Here is a 21109-nt window from a genome sequence, read left to right as displayed (position 1 = left end):
CAACTGGGTTGACTCTTTTAATAATAAGAAATGGCCCAATAAATTTGGGTCCCAGTCTAGCCGAGGAATGTCGAAGCCTGATGTTGCGAGTCGACAACCACACCCTATCTCCCACCTTAAAAGTGCAAGGACGTCGGAGCCTGTCAGAAAATTTCTTCTCTCGAAAGGCCGCTTTTCTGAGAGCAAGGTGCACCTTTTTCCAAATGGCTCTGAGATGGGAGGTTAAGGTTAGCGAGGAGACTGAGGAATGATGAAAAAAAGAATTAGCTCTGGGGTGAAAACCAAAAACTGAAAAGAATGGAGACTCTTTAGTGGAGGAATGACAAGAATTATTGTAAGCAAATTCAGCCAATGGAAGAAACTCGGACCAATCATTCTGGAGTTTGGCTGAATACAAGCGCAAATATTGTTTCAATGATTGGTTAACTCGTTCGGTTTGCCCGTTGGATTGTGGGTGGTAACCGGATGTTAACGACAATTTCATCTTCAATGAGGCACAAAAACATTTCCAGAATTGTGCGATGAATTGTGGACCCCGATCAGAAACAATATCAGTAGGCAACCCATGAAGCCTGAATACATGGCGGAGAAACAAAACTGCCAACCCTTGGGCAGAAGGCAATCGGGGAAGAGCAATAAAATGAGCCATTTTACTAAAACGGTCCACTACCACCCATATGACTCGGAATCCGGCTGAAAGGGGAAGGTCAACCACAAAATCCATGGAAATATGAGACCACGGCCTGAGAGGAACATTTAAGGGCATAAGTTGCCCGATGGGCAAAGAACGGGGAACCTTATGCTGTGCACAAACCTGACATGAATAAACAAATTCCTTGACGTCTTTAGAAAGACCAGGCCACCATACTGAGCGAGAGACTAACTCCAATGTCTTAGAGACTCCTGGATGCCCTGAAACTTTGTTATCATGGAATTCCGTTAAAACAGTAGCTCTCAAAAACTCAGGGACGTAAAGACGACCAGCAGGAGTAATTCTAGGAGCTTGGTGTTGAAGCTGTTTTAACTGGGTAAATAAATCTTGTGTGAGGCCCGCCCAGGTGACCGAAGATGGAAGTATAGGGGTAACAGGATTGTTATTGTGAACCGGAAGAAAGCTACGTGACAGGGCATCAGCCTTAGTATTCTTGGAACCAGGCCTGAAAGTGATTATAAATTTGAAACGCGTAAAAAATAATGCCCAACGTGCCTGCCGGGCATTAAGCCGCTTAGCCGATTCAATGTATTGCAGGTTCTTATGGTCAGTCAATACCGAAATAGTATGTTTTGCTCCCTCCAGCCAATGCCTCCACTCCTCGAAAGCCCACTTTACCGCCAGTAACTCCCGATTACCAACGTCATAGTTGGATTCAGCGGAGGAGAATTTACTGGACATAAAGGCACAAGGATGTAACTCCAGAGACTCCGGATCCTTTTGAGAAAGGATAGCCCCCACTCCAACCTCCGAGGCATCAACCTCCACCACAAAGGGCAATTCCGGATTAGGATGTCTGAGGACTGGAGCCGAGACAAAGGCTTGTTTCAAGGCCCGGAAGGACAACTCAGCTTCACGTGACCAGTTGGTAGGATCCGCTCCTTTCTTTGTCAGAGCTACAATGGGAGCAACCAGGTCAGAAAAAGAATGAATGAACCTCCTATAATAATTCGCAAACCCTAAAAAGCGCTGAATTGCTTTTAAATTAGTGGGTTGCGCCCAACTAAGGATGGCCTGGAGTTTCTTTGGTTCCATGGAAAATCCCTGAGGGGAAATTATGTACCCTAAAAAAGATACTTCCGTGACATGAAACTCACACTTCTCCAGCTTGGCATATAAATGATTCTCGCGTAACTTTTGAAGAACCAGACGCACCTGGGTAACATGTTGTTCCATTGATTCAGAAAAAATCAGGATGTCGTCTAAGTAAACGACCACGAATTTCCCTAGGAAGTCACGGAGCACATCGTTAATGAGGTCTTGAAAAACTGCCGGAGCATTGGACAGGCCGAACGGCATCACCAGGTATTCGTAGTGACCCGACTGAGTACTGAAGGCCGTTTTCAACTCATCTCCAGATTTAATTCGGATGAGGTTGTACGCTCCTCTAAGGTCAATTTTAGAAAAAATCACAGCAGAACGTAACTGATCAAAGAGTACAGAAATCAACGGCAAAGGATAGGTGTTTTTAACTGAGATCTTATTCAGGGCTCTAAAATCAATGCAAGGTCTAAGCGAGCCATCCTTTTTCTCCACAAAGAAGAAGCCTGCACTTAAAGGAGATTTTGATGGTCTAATAAATCCTTTCTCAAGGCTCTCCTTTACATAATCATTCATAGCCGCAGTTTCTGGCCCGGATAATGCATATAATCTTCCCTTTGGCAATGCGGCACCAGGAATTAACTCAATAGCACAATCATAAGGCCGATGGGGAGGCAGAATGTCCGCATTGCCTTTGGAGAAAACATCAGCAAACTCCTGGTATTCCACCGGAATGAGTTCTGGAATGATAGCTGCTACTCTGACTGGAAACGTGATACATTCCTTATCACAAAAAGTACCCCATTGTGAAATCTCCCCCGACCGCCAATCAATGGTGGGATTATGAAAGGCCAGCCAAGGGTGACCCAGAACAACTGGAACTGCTGGGCAATGTGTAAGAAAGAACTTGATTTTCTCGGAATGTAGAGCTCCTACTGTAAGTAGTACAGGGGGTGTATGGAGAGAAATAATCCCATTAGACAGCGGACTCCCATCTAAGCCATGCATGGTGACACACCTACCCAAAGGTAACTGAGGAATGCCTAAGGCCTTAGCCCAAGTTAAATCCATAAAGTTTCCTGCAGCTCCACTGTCAACAAAAGCCGACACCGAAGAACTGAGGCTGCCAAAGGAAACTTTAACTGGGACTAAAAGGGAGTTATTCGAGGAGATAAGCTGCAGACCTAGGTGAACCCCCTCACAATTCACCTGGTCAAAGCGTTTCCCGACTTGTTCGGACAATTACGAGTAAAATGTCCCTTACCCCCACAGTACAGACAAAGACCAGAATTTTGCCTTCTGGCTCTTTCTTCAGAAGACAGCCGGGAGAGACCCATCTGCATGGGCTCCTCTACGTCTTCAGGAATGGAATATACACACGGACTTGACCTTACAGGTGCTCCTTTTTCAGCCCTCCGCTCTCTGAGACGACGATCAATCTTAATAGAAAGCTCCATGAGTTTATCGAGAGTCTCAGGAGCGGGGTACTGAAGGAGACTGTCTTTTATAGACTCTGATAAGCCGAGGCGAAACTGACTGCGCAGGGCTGGGTCATTCCAGCCACAGTCGTTCGACCAACGGCGAAACTCCGTACATTAAACCTCCGCAGGATTTCTACCCTGTCTGAGAGCGCGCAACTGACTTTCAGCGGACGCCTCTCTATCAGGGTCATCATACAAGAGCCCTAAAGACTCAAAAAAAGCGTCAACTGACAACAATGCCGGATCCTCTGCTCTTAAACCAAATGCCCAGGTCTGAGGATCCCCCAGGAGCAAAGAAATAATAATCCCGACCCGCTGAGATTCAGTACCCGAGGAAGTCGGTCTTAAACGAAAATAAAGCTTACAGGATTCTTTAAAATTAAAAAACTCTTTTCTATCACCAGAAAAACGGTCAGGCAAATGCATCTTTGGTTCAGGGACTACCCTTGAGTAAGCTCGCAAAAGATCTTCCTGCGACTTCACCCGAAGAGAAAGATCCTGAACCATCTGAGTAAGTTCTTGAATCTGGCTGTCTAAGAGCTGACCAGGATTTGGCCCTAAACCTGTTGGATTCATGAGGCCGATAAACTCTCACAAAACTGAATGAGAAAAAATTAAACCCCGTTTAATTTTAAGTTTTGGTATGGCCGGTAATAATGTTATGATTCCAGCACTCTGGTCAGAGGAGATCTTATGGCAAGGACCGGAGCACTGGAACGGAATGCTGGGGAAGGGAGCAGGACAGGAAAATAGCCCCTGGCGCCGTAACTCTGTTGTCTCACCCGTGTTGTCAGAAATCCCCTGCGAGACTATGGTTTCTTGAGCCCTTGGTAGCCGCATTTGAAGGGCGGATTATGTCTGCCCAACTTCGATGCCCCCCGGTCTTAATGAGAGACAAAGGGAAACCCGAGACAGGGTGATAACAAGAGGCCCTCTAACTAAACAACCAGGCCAGGGGCTAAGCAAACTCAAACCTATAATATGTGCGGAGAAACCGCCAGGGAAAAGGACAACCAAAATATCCACTTGTCCAAGTCTCCTACCCGGCACCGCCGAGCACCAGAGAGGACTTGTGGAAGCGGAACCCTCCGCAAATGCTCCAAACACAAAATATAAAAGGTAAAGCGGCTGAGCCGCAACACACGGCAGAGCCGCAACTCACGAACACCACTGGATATAAAACGGTGATCAGTCAGGACTCCAGGGAACCAAACGACCTCTTGGGATGAGATGACAACTCCCGAATACCGGACTTCTGAGGACTGGAATGACCGGATACAGCAGGACTGGAAACAGACTCTCAGCAAACAAAGGCAGCATGCAGGAAGCTATTACCGGCGTCTGTGAGAAGCCCTGGGAGTGTATTTAACAAGGAGTCCTCCAATCAGCTGCTAAAGGCTGATTAGAATAGATGCCGTGCAGCTGCCTTGCTGCACGGCCAGAGAGCAGGTGAAATCTTAATTTCCTAAAGCCTAGCAACGGGGAACGCGGTCCGCCAGTGGCGTCCCCGTTGCTAGGGTCCGTGCGGCTCAGCGCGCCCTGCGTCTAGCGTTGCTAGGGAGCCGGCGGCTGTACGCGCACGGCGTCTCTAGTTGCTAGGCGCCGGGCCGCGCAGACAAGCGGACCCCGGCGCCTAACACAGAGCAGCTGATTGGTTGCCACGGGCAACTTCTCTACTAGCTTACTTTTCCACTTTTATCACTGCTTAGTACATGCCCCCCATTACATGACAGCTATTTTAATAGATTTTAAGGGCAATATTTACACTAAACACACCTTAAAATATCATATCTCATGATTACTCCCGAGCAGTATCATGACAAGTTCCATCAGATTCTCCTAGGTGGAATCAGGAGCAGACCTTTAGCCATTGCATCATTGGAAGATGTGCTACAGGGCCCTGTTATGCAGCTCCATCTACTACAGATTCCTGCTCTACTCTTCTGGGCATATACAGTGTAAATGTGCAGACCCCATGATTTTGATTTGTGCTAATACAAAACCTATCTATGGGATGTGTTAGCAGCTCTAGCTTGTCTTTCACTGAAGTCCAGATGTAAAGTACACTTTGCCTTTTTCTCCTTCAAAGTATTCTTGGGCAAATTACCCAAATATAGTACCTAAACAAACATCTTAAGGTGCATACACACTGGGCAGTTATTGACCAGTATGTATGCCGGAAAATTGCACAGTGCTTACACACTGAGCGATTTTCACCCGGCCCAGTGATTTTCACGGGGGTGAACCACTTTCAACAGTAGGAGGCTTTGGAAAGTGGTTCACTCAGCCAGTAAAATAGGACGACAGACAGTGGCGGATGGGCGATGATGCAGAAGCGCGCATTAGTGCTCACCGCTCATCGCCCGGCCATACACATTAGGCAATTTTGAGCTCAATGTAGCTCAAAATGCCAAAAGTGAGCTACTTTGAGCTCAAAATTGCCTAGTGTGTATGCACCTTAACACCTCCAGGTAACAGTACTTATTAACTTTGAGCTACTTCCAGTAGTAATGGTTCCAATTTTCAACAAGGAGTCTGGTTACTGTGACTTATACCATGTATACATACACTGGTCACAAAGACATAGGTCTTATAACATTATAGATTTAAAGGACAAATAAAAACTGTACTGGTGTTTAATGTATACCAATAGGGAAAAAATAGCTATGGTGTACTGTCCTGACTACAAAACTGTCACCAGATATGACTAGCTTATACAATCAGTTGATACCAGTGCTTAGAACTTTAAACATTTTTTTTCCAAAGTATACACTCTATAAGGAAACCAGAAACATGTTCCCCAGCTGATGGTACTGTATCTCAATTTTCCTATCTCAGAGCATTACCAAATCCAACATGTACCATCACCAACAAGATCTTTATACTGATATTCAATATATATATAGATATATAGATATATATATATATATATATATATATATAATTTCAAATTTGTTGGCTTTTTCAAAAACCAAGATTTATTAACAAGTCTTTTCTTGTTTCGTCAATATTAAAAGCTTATTTTTCAACAGATATTTAAGAAGTTGAGAAATCTAAGTTTGTTTTCATGTAATGAATTTCAAAATGAAATTGTATTTCCATTATATACAGAAGTATATACCCTATACCTGCTGCAACCTTTCTGGCAAATTTTCTTAGAAAGATTGTGCATGCACAGTAGACAACAAAGACTGGAGCATAGAGCCAGAATATTTGCTATCTCCTGTACTGACGTCATCTTACTGGGGACTTCATCAGAAAGGTGGAACCACTGTCAGCAGGCATAGAGGGAAAGGGGCACTGCACAACACTGTACAAGTCTGTTCTTGATGAAGGGTGTGCAGTATTGGGCCACCATGTAGTGCATACTGTATTAGCTATACTGCAGAAATAACAGTTCATCCATGCACATTTGTTATTTTCTAGACCTGATGTGAAACATTTATTTAAAAGTTTTGTAATAATTTTGTTCAGTATTTCACAAACCAAGAAAGGAGCCAGTATTATTTTATTGGAATAATTTTTAATTCTTCTGCTGTGACTCCTCTTCTCTACACATCATTCCTGTTCCATGTATATATTATAATTTGCTGTGAAGATCGCTTATTGGTAAAATCAATGGATTATTCCACAGATTGCTAGAGATTTAGCGCTGCTTGTTTCTCTACACTTCCCTTGATTACAGAAGCTCCAACATAGGCTGTAACTAATATACTGTTGAAAACTTTTGAAACAATGATTCCTGCAAGAATCTAGAAGCAGAAAGTCTTCCATATTGGATAAACATGGCACTTGCTTAGAAAGTTGTTTGTTTAACTGCGCACTGAGTCCCTTTTGGTTCGAACGAGCTGCCGCACTTAAAGGTGACCAGCCTCACAATAGACACAAATACAGAAGGTTGTGCTATGCTCAATCCTAATAGTGATGGTAATGTGCTAGCACCTCAGTTAGTTATACATATACTGTTTGTCTGATTAATTTGTAAAGTATAGTGTAATGAAATATAAACACATAATAAATCAAACTACGACCCTTGTAAGTGTCTTGTGTGTATTATACAGTATAATGTATTGGTAAACTGCCGGATCGTTGATGAATAAATATGATGGCAGATGTAGGTTCAAAGCACTGAGCTTCGTTTATTTACTAATACAATTGCATAATGCCCACAGTGTTTCTCAAAGTCACTCTTTCTAAATGCGGAGTCTCGCATACAAATTTGATTCGTATAGATCGTAACCTAGCAACTGCCGGACGGAGGATGAGGGAGGAAGCCGGTGTCGGAGCTCAGGCGATCAGCGGGAGAAGACGTCAGGTGAGTGTCCGTACAAGGTGGGGGTAACCTGGTGAGCAGCTCTGTAGAGCGCCCCCCCGGACTCCCTTGCCTTAGACAGGCTTCACACTCGAACCGACTAGCGCACGAGGGGCGTCTGAAGCAGGACGCACCACGGCAGCCGGGGGTGGAGGGGAGAAGCCAGTCCGGAGAAACCCCTCTGTCCATTCACCGTATGCTGTAAGACTGAGTTCTCCACACCGTGAAGACTCGGATTTCACTTCAGTACCGCTGCAGGAGTAATTGAGTACTCAAAAGACTATACGAATCAAATTTGTATGCGGGACGCCGCATTTAGAAAGAGTGACTTTGAGAAACACTATGGACATTATGCAATTGTATTAGTAAATAAACGAAGCTCAGTGCTTTGAACCTACATCTGCCATCATATTTATTCATCAACGATCCGGCAGTTCACCAATACATTATACTGTATAATACACACAAGACACTTACATGGGTCGTAGTTTGATTTATTATGTGTTTATATTTCATTACACTATACTTTACAAATTAATCAGACAAACAGTATATGTATAACTAACTGAGGTGCTAGCACATTACCATCACTATTAGGATTGAGCGCAGCACAACCTTCTGTATTTATGGCACTTGCTTACACTATTACTGGGAAGGAGAAAGTGTCATGAGGGAGACAGATATATAAATGAAGGTGGCATAAGGAAGTACTTTGGTGACATTGAGTATTATTATTATTATTTATTACTATTATTATTATTACATTTTATTTATAAGGCGCCACATGTGTTTCGCAGCGCCGTACAAAGGACAGTGCAGGGGACAAAACATTGCATTACAGTAAATAAATAACAGAAATAGAGTACAGGTAACAAAGAGCACCACACATTCTCAAGACATAATACAGCTAAGATGTAAGTATTGAGGGAGTGATCATAGTACTACTAGAGGCTGGTGGCCATAGATGGAGATGAGCCTTAACTAGCAGGATAAAGATGGTCGTTGAGTAGGGGAGAGCTGTGAGTGAAATGTGCTGAGACGAAGGCTTAGATAACAAGAGGAAAGAGGGCCCTGCTCTGAAGAGCTAACAATCTATTGGGGAGGGGCGACAGATAGATGACAAGAGGTACAGGCAAGTGGGAGGTAGCCTGATGGCAGTATGCAAGTAAAGCTGAGATGTTCACGTCATGAGGCAGGGGGGTGGAGGCGCAGCTTTAGCACTGGGTTATGCATCGGGAGGGTATGCTTTGATGAATAGGTGGGTTTTTAGTGCCCGTTTGAAGCTTTGCAAGGTTGGGGAGAGTCTAATGGAGCGGGGGAGTGCATTCCACTGAAGGGGTGCAGCACGGGCGAAATCCTGAACTCGTGCATGGGAAGCAGTGACCAGGGCGGTGGAGAGGCGACGGTCATTAGTCGACCGTAGGGGGCGGGAGGGAGTATGAAGGGAAAGGAGGTTGGAGATGTAGGGAGCAGTGGAATTAGAGATGGCCTTGTATGTGAGGGTGAGGAGTTTGAAGAGGATTCTGTAGGGGAATGGGAGCCAGTGTAGATTTTGTTGAACGGGAGTGGCAGATGTGGTGCCGTGGGAGAGGAAGATAAGTCTAGCTGCGTAGTTCAGGACAGATTGGAGGGGAGCAAGATGGGAGCAAGCGAGGCCAGTGAGGAGGACATTGCAGTAGTCAAGTCGTGAGATGACCAGTGAGTGGATGATGAGTTTAGTTGTACTCTGGGAGAGATATGGCCTGATACGAGCAATGTTGCGTAGCTGGAAATGACAGGATTGTGCCAGAGCTTGGATGTGGGGTGCAAAGGAGAGGGAGGAGTCAAGAGTGACGCCCAGGCAGCGGAGTTGGGGAACAGGGGAGATGGTGGAGTTGTCAACAATGATGGAGATATTGGTCGGGGGTGTTGCTCTGGATGGGGGGAAGATGATGAGTTCAGTTTTGTCCATGTTGAGCTTTAGAGAGCGTTCAGACATCCAGGAGGAGATTGGGAATAAGGTTGGCTGGGTTCTGGGTGTTTGTGGGTGATTTTGAATTTGGGGGGTGAGACCTGGCAGTGAGGATTGGTATGTGACAGGATCGAGGAGCCATAATTTGGTACAGTAGTGTTCAGGGGAATAGAATGGTGTAGGTGTAATATAGAATGAACAAGGAGAATGTGGGGTGTAATGTAAGCAAAAGACAGTGCAAACAGAATTTTTAGAAATAATGTTAGGAACGGAAAGGCTGAGACTCCTAGCTGGTCCTCATGCTTGTGGTGCTGTTTATAAATGGCAATTGATCCCAGCCGAGGATAGCACTCCTCTAACGCATTTCCCCGCCTATGTGCGACTCGGCGGCTTCCTCAGAGATTCATTCTCTCTGAGGAAGCCGCTGAGTCGCACATAGGCGGGGACCGGCTAGGAGTCTAAGGAGTGAGACATCACCCCGTTTAATCACCATCCAGGTCTGAAGACACGCAGAGTTGCTGCTTAATAAGCGTGGCCACGCTGGACTGTTAAGTATATAACTATTCTACTAAAAGCTGTTACAGTGGATCTATTGAAGCAAAGGGATTCCTGCACTAATACGCTTTACACTAATAAGTTCAGTGCTTTGAACTTTATTAACCTCTATCAGCTGAATGAGTTTCATGCTTTGAACTTTTCTGATGATTCCAAGCCTTCTATTATGGCATGATTAATGGCTACTAACATCTAGTGCACTAAATAAGCTTATTAACTCCCGAGTGGCTATACTACATTATATATTATATATGTTGTAAGTGAGATATATATTAGGAAAACACCGTGTGATATATGTTTGTCATGTATTGGTTAAATAAATGTTTTATGTTTTAAATATACATTGATTTGGACAGCGCTTCATTATTGAATATTTTTTGGAATTTTAGTGAGGTTGGCAGTGACCTCTTGGTGAAACAGCAGCCTTAAATCAGTGACTTTTAACATCATAGTAATTATTGTCAGTGCCCAGATATTTGTTGTACTATCTTCCTAATATTTACCTATCGGTTTCCAATTTATGTTGGAGGTGCACTTCAGCAACGGATACTCTGAAACATATGTGGTGGGATTGCCCGTGTTTAATCACTTTCTGGTCTGACATAATCAATATTTCCCAACAAATCCTGAACACCCAGGTTCCAACAGACCCTGCCTTTTGGCTGCTTAACCACTCCTACACTCTGTTAGCAGAGTACAAAGGATCTCTTCCTAGACATCTGTGTAACACAGCACATTCTACTATTCCTGCTCTATGGAATTCCACTAAACTGCCATATTGTAAAGTCTGGTTCAACAAAATAGACTACTTCATGTCTATGAAGGAAATCCTGAACTCCACTTCTCCTAAACCCTCATGCCTCTCAGCTACATGATTAACTTGGGTAGAATATAAATCTGGAGGAAGAGAGATGCAGATGCACTCTCCTAGCACTAAGAACACTGATAGTAAAAATAATTAAAATAAACCCTCACAATTAACATGGAGTATAATTGAAGTCCTTAACACAAATTTAAAAAAGGGGGGTTTAACCAAGGTTAAATCAGGCGCAAGAAGGGCTGCTGTGCTAATTTTAAGCAGCTGCTAAACAAACAGGTCTAGTCAGTCCTGTATACATAGAAACAACGTATAACAAACAAATAAGCAGCGCTAAACAATCAATAATTTAAATATAAATTAAACAGAGCAATTCAATTGGTTGGACCATATGGAGATGAATGGACTGAAAATGGAAAGGTACCAAAAAATTTAATGGTGTAAATAAAATGAAAATAAACAACATGTACTAATACAAAAAATTAAAAATAGCTTAAAAATCAATAACCAGAATCACCAAGGGGCTACTGAGGTAAGTGTCCGTTCCTTAAGTAATGTGGACTTCAGATGAATGAGATGAGAATAAACAATAGAACTGGTGGCACAGTCCTGATGGTGATAATTACCACAATGATTAACGCTGGAGGGAAGGAGTCCTCTGGATAGCGTCCCTTTATATGGGTAGAATCTCTGGGATCCTCAGTCCTCACCAGATTGCGGAATCCTCAATGCTGAGTGGAAAGGTGATGTCACCGGTGGGCATAAGCTGTTTGCCCAGTCATCTGTAAATTATTGTCAAAGTCCACTAAAGGTCCGGATGTAGCCCATGCAGCTTCCAATAGACAAGGTGATCTGGAATAAAACTGATGTGTTTCGCTGCAGAACCTGCAGCTTTTTCAACACAAATTTGGCAAATATGCGGACCCATGTACCGCAGCCAGGTGACATCATCACATAGGTCCCTAACATTCGTAATGCTATCACATTCTATAAATGTATCCAGAACTTACCTTTAAATAGGGCCTTATCAATGTGTGATCTGAAATGCAGGAACCCAGCTATTTAAAACACCTGAGGGTGAATGGGAGGGATGCCAATACCAGAGGAAGGAAGCCTTGCCTTCCAGAGTACAATATATACACAAGTATAGTGGAAAAATGGGGGAGGGGGGGGGGGGGGGGGGCTGGATTGCACATCCTATTACTAAAGATATCAAGAGGCGCTATCATGCTAAGGCTTCTAATACTATGCTGGAGGAAGAGAGAGAGATGCAGATGCACACTCCTAGCACTAAGAACACTGATAGTAAAAATAATTTATATAAACCCTCACAATTAACATGGAGTATAATTGAAGTTCTTAGCACACATTTGCGCAAATGTACTGGGGCATCTGCATCTCTCTTCCTCCGGCATAGTATTAGAAGCCTCAGCATGATAGCACCACTTGATAACTTTAGTAATAGGGTGTGCAAGTCCAGGCCCCTCTTCCTTTTTCCCGTAGAATATAAATCCTCAGATGATCACAAACTTTACATCTCATACATAAACTCTTGGACATGATTGAAATCTTATTAACGGCAGATCCCTTATCCCCACCCACCCAATCCATTTCCTATCCAACTTATTTCCTTTCCTTTATCTTCCTACTTACATCTTTTCCCCCTAAGTCATCTTACTGTACCTGTACTATCTTCTTCCTTTCTTTTGTCCTGTCGATTGTACCTTGAGCTCATTATTATACTTGTTTATTTGAAGACATTGTTGTTCCATATTCATCAGTGTAAATGTTTTTTCCTGTTGTCTTTCCACGATTGTACATTTGCTCTAAATTCTTTACAAAATTAATAATAAACAGAAAAAACGATTTTACCAAAAAAATGTAGTACATGTAAAATCACGCTAGTCTTTTTTGTTGCTTTGTTTTAGTCAAGATTTACTCAGTGGATCTCGGTTTTCATTTTAGTCTGTGTTTTAGCAAATAGTTTAATGAAAACGTAATCAATTTTGCATTATACATTTCTCTAAAATTTCCTTGAGAAGTTTGCATACCTTTAACTCAGTAGCGGCTCTTGCCATGGGCAAGCAGTACTTTTGCCCGGGGCGCCGCTGTCCCGGGGGCGCTGCCGCCGTGGCAAGAGCCGCTACTAACTTGGATGGCGACGGCGGCGGTTGTTTTGAAAAAGGTCCTCTCCACGAAGGGAATCTAGATGCGCAGTGAGGTAGCGTCTAGTTTCCATTCGCGGAGAGGACCTTTCTGTGCAGCGCTATGGGAGAGACGTCATGATGTCTCTCCCATAGCTCAAGGAGCGGCGCCAGAGACAGAGTGCAGTGGTCGGGAAGAGGAATGGGGCTGGTATTTTACATTTTTTTTACTAGGTGCACAGCTACTTGTGGGCACAGCTGCAGGGGGCACAACTACTGGGGCCACAACTACTGGGGCCACAGCTGCAGGGGGCACACTAAGGGGGGCACAACTACTGGGGCCACAACTAATGGGGGCACAACTAATGGGGGCACAGCTGCAGGGGCAAACTAAGGGGGGCACAACTACTGGGGCCACAACTAATGGGGGCATAACTACTGGGGCCACAACTAATGGGGCACAGCTGGAGGGGGCACAACTACTGGGGCCACAACTAATGGGGGCACAGCTGCAGGGGGCACACTAAGGGGGGGCACAACTACTGGGGCCACAACTAATGGTGGCACAGCTGCAGGGGGCACACTAAGGGGGGCACAACTACTGGGGCCACAACTAATGGGGGCACAGCTGCAGGGGGCACAACAGCTGCAGGGGGCATAACAGCTACTGGGGGCACAGCTGCAGGGGGCACAACAGCTACTGTGGGCACAGCTCTACAGTGTACACAACGCTACAGGGGGCAAAACTACAGGCAGCAAAACTAACCACGCCCTTTTCCTATGAAGACACGCCCCCATTTTTTTTGCACTAACCCTATTTCGCCGCCGTGCGGGGCGGGGGGCGTCACAAGGTCTAGAACCGGCCCTGCTTTAACTATGTGTTTGGTAATCTAAGCTCAGTAGACTTAGAATGTGTTACATACTGAGTTTGATTTACCATAGTAATCCCATATATCATATGCCTTAAATTTGTTAGAACAAACAAATGCAATAAACAATCATATTTCCTTCACAGCATATTTATTTTCTGCAAATTTCTAGAACACAAATTGTTCTTTAAAAATTCAAAACACTACTTCCAGTGTTAATTTTGAAAAGGATTTTAAAATTAGTTTTACTCACTTTTTTGTTTTGCTTTGTTGTAATAAAGATTTAGTCAGTGGATCTTAGTTTTCATTTTAGTCTAATTTTTGTCGTTTCATTCTTGAAATCAAACTGTCATCGATGATTACATTTAGTCAAAATTTTCGTTTAATTAATACTGCTTTAGAGTGGTCTTGGAGAGGCAGGCAATGTGGACAAAACATACATAAGTAAATTCAGGGCCTTAATTAGGGTGGTGGGACATGTGCCACGGCACAGAACATGCTGTTTGGCAGCACATGAAATTTTCTGTTTTAATAATTCTCCCTTGTATATTCCCCCTCTTTGATTCCCAGCATCTCCCGGCCCACCTCCGTATGCACCTTCAGTAACATCCTCCCTTATTTAACACACTCATTTCAAAATACAGTCATACCTGGGACTCAAACCCATCACCTATCCTTTGTCCCTGCAAAGGAAGCCTGTGAATTCTAACTATATAAATCTACTTATAAGTGTAAGAGGCACAATATACTTTTGTAAAAAATAATCAGCATTGCAAATGTTGTAAATGTAATTGTAATAAAAACATAAAATATAATAAAGACTAAAAGTTTTTTCCTGTTTACATTAACAGGTTAAATTGATACGAGTGCAAAAAATCAGTTATGTATGGGACCAAGAAGAGCAACAGTTTCAGAGATCAGGGTGAGTTCAGATTTGTTCATTATTTATGGTCCACAAATACACACGTTAAGTAGTTCATGTTTATACTGTAAATCCTGTGACTTGTGTTGCAGGGTTCTTGAGGACAACCTAACCTGTTATGAGATTCACACAAAATTTGCTTCTGGATTAACAAGTGAGGAGCAAAACATCAGGTACCAACACATTTCCCTGTTATTTGTCTCTTTTATGTATGAGTCAGAACCTGCAGTATTATAGACATATTTGCCTACCCTCCTGAAAATTGCATGAGACTCCTGATTTTTTTGGTGGTTCTTTGCACCCCCAGAAGAATGGGCATCCCTCCTGCATTCCCCCCACTTTCTATGGAAGTGGGCAGGATGCAGAGAAAAGTACTGTAATTGTAGGCGCCAAATTGAAGAGGCTGAGCTTAACTGCATGAATTATTTCATTAAGCCCTGTTCCCTGTCCACAAACCAATGAACTGCAGCATTTTTATCGATTGGGGTGGAGCCTAATGACATGTCAGTCTGATTCCACACCTCAAAGTGTCTACCAGTGTATCCGCTGCAGGCTTCTCCTGCAGAGGAGACAGTAAAAGTAGGTAAGTATGATTATAGATCTTTTCATTTATTTATTTATTAGTTGTTTATTTTATTAAGAAAGTGGTTTAGTTTTTCATCTCATTAGAGAGGTCACTTAATGGATAATTGAAGTATTTAGCTGGGACCAAAAGCTGCCCCACATGGCCATAGAGATATACCGTATTTTTCGGACCATAAGACGCACTTTTTCTCCCCAAAAATGTGGGGGGAAAAGTATGTGCGTCTTATGGAGCGAATAAGAGCCAGCACAGATGGAGGTTGCAGGTAGCGGGTAGCGCCGGGTCCTGGATGCTGATGCTGCGCCGTCATCAGCAGAGCGCCCGCATCTCAGAGCCCAGCAGCAGAGCGGGCATCATGTGACTCCCCCGCTCCCCCCCCCACACACATACCTCCTCCATCCTCAGGAGTGCACAGCGGGCAGCGTTAGCTGAGAGCCTGGACGCGGGGAACCACTGGTACTGTGTGTGTGTGTGTGTGTGTGTGTGTGTGTGTGTGTGTGTGTGTGTGTGTCTGTGTGTGTCTGTGTCTATGTGTATGCTGGCTCTGATGTGTGTGTGTGTCTATGTGTATGCTGGCTCTGATGTGTGTGTGTGTCTATGTGTATGCTGGCTCTGATGTGTGTGTGTGTCTATGTGTATGCTGGCTCTGGTGTATGTGTGTGTGTGTGTGTGTGTGTGTGTGTGTGTGTGTGTGTGTGTGTGTGTGTGTGTGTGTGTGTGTGTGTATGCTGGCTCTGACAGAAGGCTGCGCTCTGACAGAAGGCTGCACTGTACAGAATCCTTGTAGGAGTCTGAGAAATCACACAGAACTGGAAATATCTCTTAGAGGTCGGTGAAAACTAGGGAGGCAGGGCTATTCTGTTATAGTTTATTAAATATTAAATATTTTATTACACTATTTGGTTCAGAATATTTTACTCTAAAAACTAGGTGCGTCTTATGGTCAGGTGCGTTTATGGTCAGAAAAATACGGTACATATGTACTGTATTTTGCAGAGCAGACAGCAGAACAAACTCGGTATAGTTCTTAACCAAGCAGCTGTTGCACAAAACTTGTAACAGTAACTTCTAGTGGGGAAGGGAATATTTGACTTAAATGGAGGCTGAGATTATGTGACAGATGCCTAAATGATGTCTCAGTTAATTCAATAAATAAAAATAATTAATTGGTAAAAATTAAGCTCTCTGTGTTGGTTGTTAAAAAAGTGTTCCAGGTGTAAAGTGTCAGAGGTTTTCTTTGTGGCTCTCACATCGGCATGAATCCACCTTTTTAATACAGGTTGAGTATCCCATATTCAATTATTCCGAAATACAGAATATTCCGAAATATGGAATTTTTTGAGTGAGATAGTGAAATCTTTGTTTTCTGATGGCTCAATGTACACAAACTTTGTTTAATACGCAAAGTTATTAAAAATATTGTATTAAATTACCTTCAAGCTGTGTGTATAATGTGTATATGAAACATAAATGAATTGTGTGTATGTACATAAACTTTGTTTAATGCACAGTTATCAAAAATATTAGCTACAATTACCATCAGGCTGTGTGTACAAGGTATATATGAAACATAAATGTATTCTGTGCTTAGACTTGGGTCCCATCGCCATGATATCTCATTATGGTATGCAATTATTCCAAAATACGGAAAAATCACATATCCAAAATACGTCTGGTCCCAGCATTTTGGATAAGGGATACTCAACCTGTATAGCTAAAGGCAGAATATTTCACCTAGGTTTTCATTAATAAAAAAAATGTGCACTTGAAAATTATAAAGTATTTTTATTTTTTGCAAATTTTTGACATCTTGATTTAAAAATAAAATGTAGGAAAAATATGATAACGCAAAAAGGCTTACCATTTTGAACACTAGAAAACTTGCATCATCAAATGATATAAGATAGGGTAGAGCCTGGCATTAGATCCCCACTAACACATGGTGCATCCAAGTCCCATTGCCTCATGTGGCACTGCCTCTTCCTGGGCTTGGGTGCCCCATGGGCTGTTGAAGATATCCCTGTGTCTAGTCTGTTTTCAATCAGCTGGGTGGTTTGCATGTCTTTTGGTACTTCTCTAATGTCAACAGTGCACAAGTGCCACCATCTTGATTCCTATCAGCTGACACCCCGTTCTTCAATCGTAAGCTGCTCTGGGATCAGCTGACTCCAGCAGCCTATCATTGCACGGGTTGCCCTATGTGAGGCTGCTGGAAAACAGACTAGTGCCAGAACAACTTCACTGTTGTGACCTGCTCCTGGCTCCTGGCACTACTCCTTGGAGTGTCCTGGTTCCCAGTATATTTCTGTTGCTGTTCTATATTCTAGTCAGCAAGAAAAGCTATCTAGTATATGTTTTGCATGCCAAAATGCAAACACCAGTATTCATTCTGCACAGTCCACGTCAGACTAATCACCTTCATCCATTCTACACTATGCACTCTAGCCTGCAATCACCTGCATTTATTTTATGAAGTGTACTTCAGACTGCAAACACCAGTATTCATTCTTTGCATTGCACTTCAGTCTGCAATATCCTGTATTCATCCTCTACCGGGCATTTCAGTCTGCAAGCATTAGAATTCATTCTACAAATTGCACCAGAATCACTCCACTCTGCAAGTGTCAGCATCCATTCCACACAGTAGTCTGCTAGCAATAATATCCATTCCTTGTGGTGCACTTCATTCTGTTACTATCGGTAGCTATTCATACTGTTCATTCCTCAAATACTCTCTGCAACAGTGTTTGGACCTCTACATATGCAAATGTCTACTTCGATTATATACACTGCCACTATTCCAGTTCTATATTCATCCAGGACTGTATGCTGGCTTTTTGTCCTTCATGACTTTACAATATACCAGTCTGAACATCATTATATTTGGTACTCAGTCTACTCCACATATAGAGGAGCCTCATCAGTACTCCAAGCTTTCTACATTCTTCAAACACCCTAGCCAATGTTTTGTTTCCTGATCAGAGTTCACAAAACCCCAGAGACCTGATACTTACATCTACGGATTTTTTTTATTTTGTTGCTTTGTTTTAGTCACTGTCTGGTGATCACCAATAACTGATAGGTGGCCACATCATTTGAATGCAAAGACTTTTCCCTCTCAAATGTAGGTGCCAGGGGCACTGAGAGTGAGAGAACTATGCGTATTTTTGCCTAGTTTTCCATATACTATACTATACAAAAAAATGAAAAAAATAAAATCACTTTTACTAAGCTAAGAAAGTATTCTTTCTCCCCGTGCCCACCATATGAACTCCCCACCCCACCCCCACCCCCTCCCAAAAAAGAAAAAAATCATTAATTATTGGGGGAAACACAATTTCAGTTAAGGGGCAGATGTACTAAGCTGTGGCGAGTGATATAGTTGAGAGATATAAACTAACAACCAATCATCTCCTAGCAGTTAGGAGCTGATAGGCTGGGAATTTATCTCTCTTCATGGCTTAGTACATCTCCCCAAGATAACATGAAAATAAAAACGTGTTAACTAGAGTACGCTGCAATTTAGAAAACATGATTCAGTTTTTTAAATTGCTACTGCTATTATATTACATTGTGTCATTTTTGTTTTCTTTAGAAGATCTATTTGTGGACCAAACAGCATTGAAGTTGATATTGAACCAATTTGGAAGCTATTGTTCAAAGAGGTAAGTTTTAGGTGAAAATATCTGCATACAGGTGCTGGTATGCCACAGAGTAAAGTATATATACGGTAATACAACTAAGGAGACTGAAAAGTCAAAGGATACCATAGTGAAAATATTACTGTGAGCATGAAAGAAGGTATTTTACAATTAGACAAAAAGTATATTAACATAATTTGAACTTCACCTATTTCAGCATTTATTGGACTGATAAAAGTTGTTTATTAGATAATTTATCTATTAGAATAACATATATTACGGGGGCGTGGCCTGACGGGATATGGAGTAGGACGTGTTCTCCTAGCTCCCCAGCCGACTACATCCTGAATATATCCTGCACCCCCTAAGTGACTGCATAAGTGGCCCTGTACAGGTACCTTATTACCTGCTGCCCGTTCTGGACCTCGTTTTGGGAAGATACAGTGCCCGGTGTCCTTGCTGAGACCGTTGGAAAGGGTGAGTTGTCCCAGATCTACAGGCGGCCGGCGCCATCTTGGATTGCGCTGCAGGGGAGCTTCACCATCCGCCTCCCAACCGACTTGCCTGACATACCCCGCGGCCGGTGAGAGGATAGCGCGGGGTCCCCGCCACCCGAACAGCGCCTCAGTCTGTTCCTCTTCCCCGCCAGACGAACAAGGCGCCTGTCGCGGCCGTGCTGTAACGGAAAGCCGCCGGGCGCCATCTTGCGGTTGGCGGGCCGCACACACGGAGCTCCGCTGCCCGCTCCTGACAGCTCTGGAATCACTTTGGAAAGGCCTGAGCGCTGACTGGGGGGCACCTCTCGCTGCCTAATATAGGAGCCCTTGCACCCCTAAGGGTATAATACCAGCTGGGCTGATTGTGGGATATCCCGGGCGCCATCTTGGGGTTGGCAACAGGCTCAGTTCTGTTCCTACCCACACCCCCCCTGCTGGAAGTGCCTGGAGACTGGTGCCTATTACAGTGAAAACCTGCATTGCTTTGCCTCAGGAAAGTGCTGGCTGTTAAGGTGAGAAAGTGCCTGACTCCCTGATCCTGATCACAGCTCCCGAATTCTCAGTGCCGACACGCAGCAACACAATCAAGAACACTGGTCCTTTTATATATATATATTTGTCCCGTGCCTCTTGGCCCTCACACGGCGTGCTAGTGCCTGCGTCCCCTCTCTCAGTCTGCATTGCTTTGATACATAATTGGACGTATACGGCGACATTGTGTTGTCCAAGATGGTGAAAGGCCGCCAACAAAACGCGGCGGCGGGCGCAATGGAGAAGTTTGTCCGTAACCCCGGTCCCCAACAACAGAGGAGGGAAACTACGCAAGCTGAGTCTTCGCCCCCCTCTCCTGCATACAGCTCTGCCTCATCTGAACCGCCTGATGCTGCGTTACAAAGAGTGTTGGATGCCGTGACAGCTAGTGAGGCTCGCTTGGCTGACAAAATTGGGCAGGTGCAGTCTGATCTCTCCATTATCCATCAGGACCTACAACGGGTGAGAGAGAGGGTGGGTGAGGCCGAAACCCGTATCTCCAATGTCGAGGATACTATCACTCCACTGGGACGGCGTACGGATACTTTGGAGTCTCAGATGACTGATGTGCACAAAAAACTGACGGATATGGAGGGACGCTTACGTCGCAATAATGTCCGTTTCATTGGTTTGCCCGAGAAGGAGGAAGGCTCATCTCCTGAGGAATTTCTAGAAACATGGCTTCGGAGGGCATTTGGTCCCGATGAATTCTCGCCTCACTTCACCATAGAACGAGCTCATAGGGTTCCGATGCGCCCATTGCCTCCGGGGGCTCCACCTCGTACCTTCATCGCCAGGTTCCTTCACTTCCGCGACCGGGATACTGTTCTGAAACTTGCTCGCACGAAAGGGCCCCTAAAATGGAACGGGTCGCCAATATCGGTCTTTCCAGACTTTGCGGTGGAGGTGCAGAAAGATAGAGCTCAATTTCTGCCTGTTAAGAGGAGGCTCCGGGAACTTGACTTGCCGTACGCCATGCTCTTTCCATCACGATTACGAGTGGTAGCTGATAGTGAGACTAAATTTTTTGCGACTCCTCGAGAGGCAATGGTA

At 43.9% G+C, this 21109-nt stretch overlaps 1 protein-coding gene across 1 annotated transcript in view; it reads left to right on the top strand.

Moving 5' to 3' along the window:
- The window catches only part of LOC134911389 (probable cation-transporting ATPase 13A4), a 137240-nt gene that overhangs the window by 26206 nt on the left and 89925 nt on the right, over window positions 1-21109 (top strand). Inside the window, exons 4-6 of the mRNA XM_063919622.1 lie at window positions 14734-14804; window positions 14897-14977; window positions 18983-19052. Coding sequence (XP_063775692.1) covers window positions 14734-14804; window positions 14897-14977; window positions 18983-19052 — 222 coding nt within the window. The remainder of the gene's footprint in view (window positions 1-14733; window positions 14805-14896; window positions 14978-18982; window positions 19053-21109) is intronic.

This window comes from Pseudophryne corroboree, chromosome 4, assembly GCF_028390025.1.
Source record: "Pseudophryne corroboree isolate aPseCor3 chromosome 4, aPseCor3.hap2, whole genome shotgun sequence".
NCBI classification, from domain to species: domain Eukaryota; kingdom Metazoa; phylum Chordata; class Amphibia; order Anura; family Myobatrachidae; genus Pseudophryne; species Pseudophryne corroboree.
Note: the sequence above shows the minus strand (reverse complement) of the source record. Positions and strands in the feature narration are given on the sequence as shown.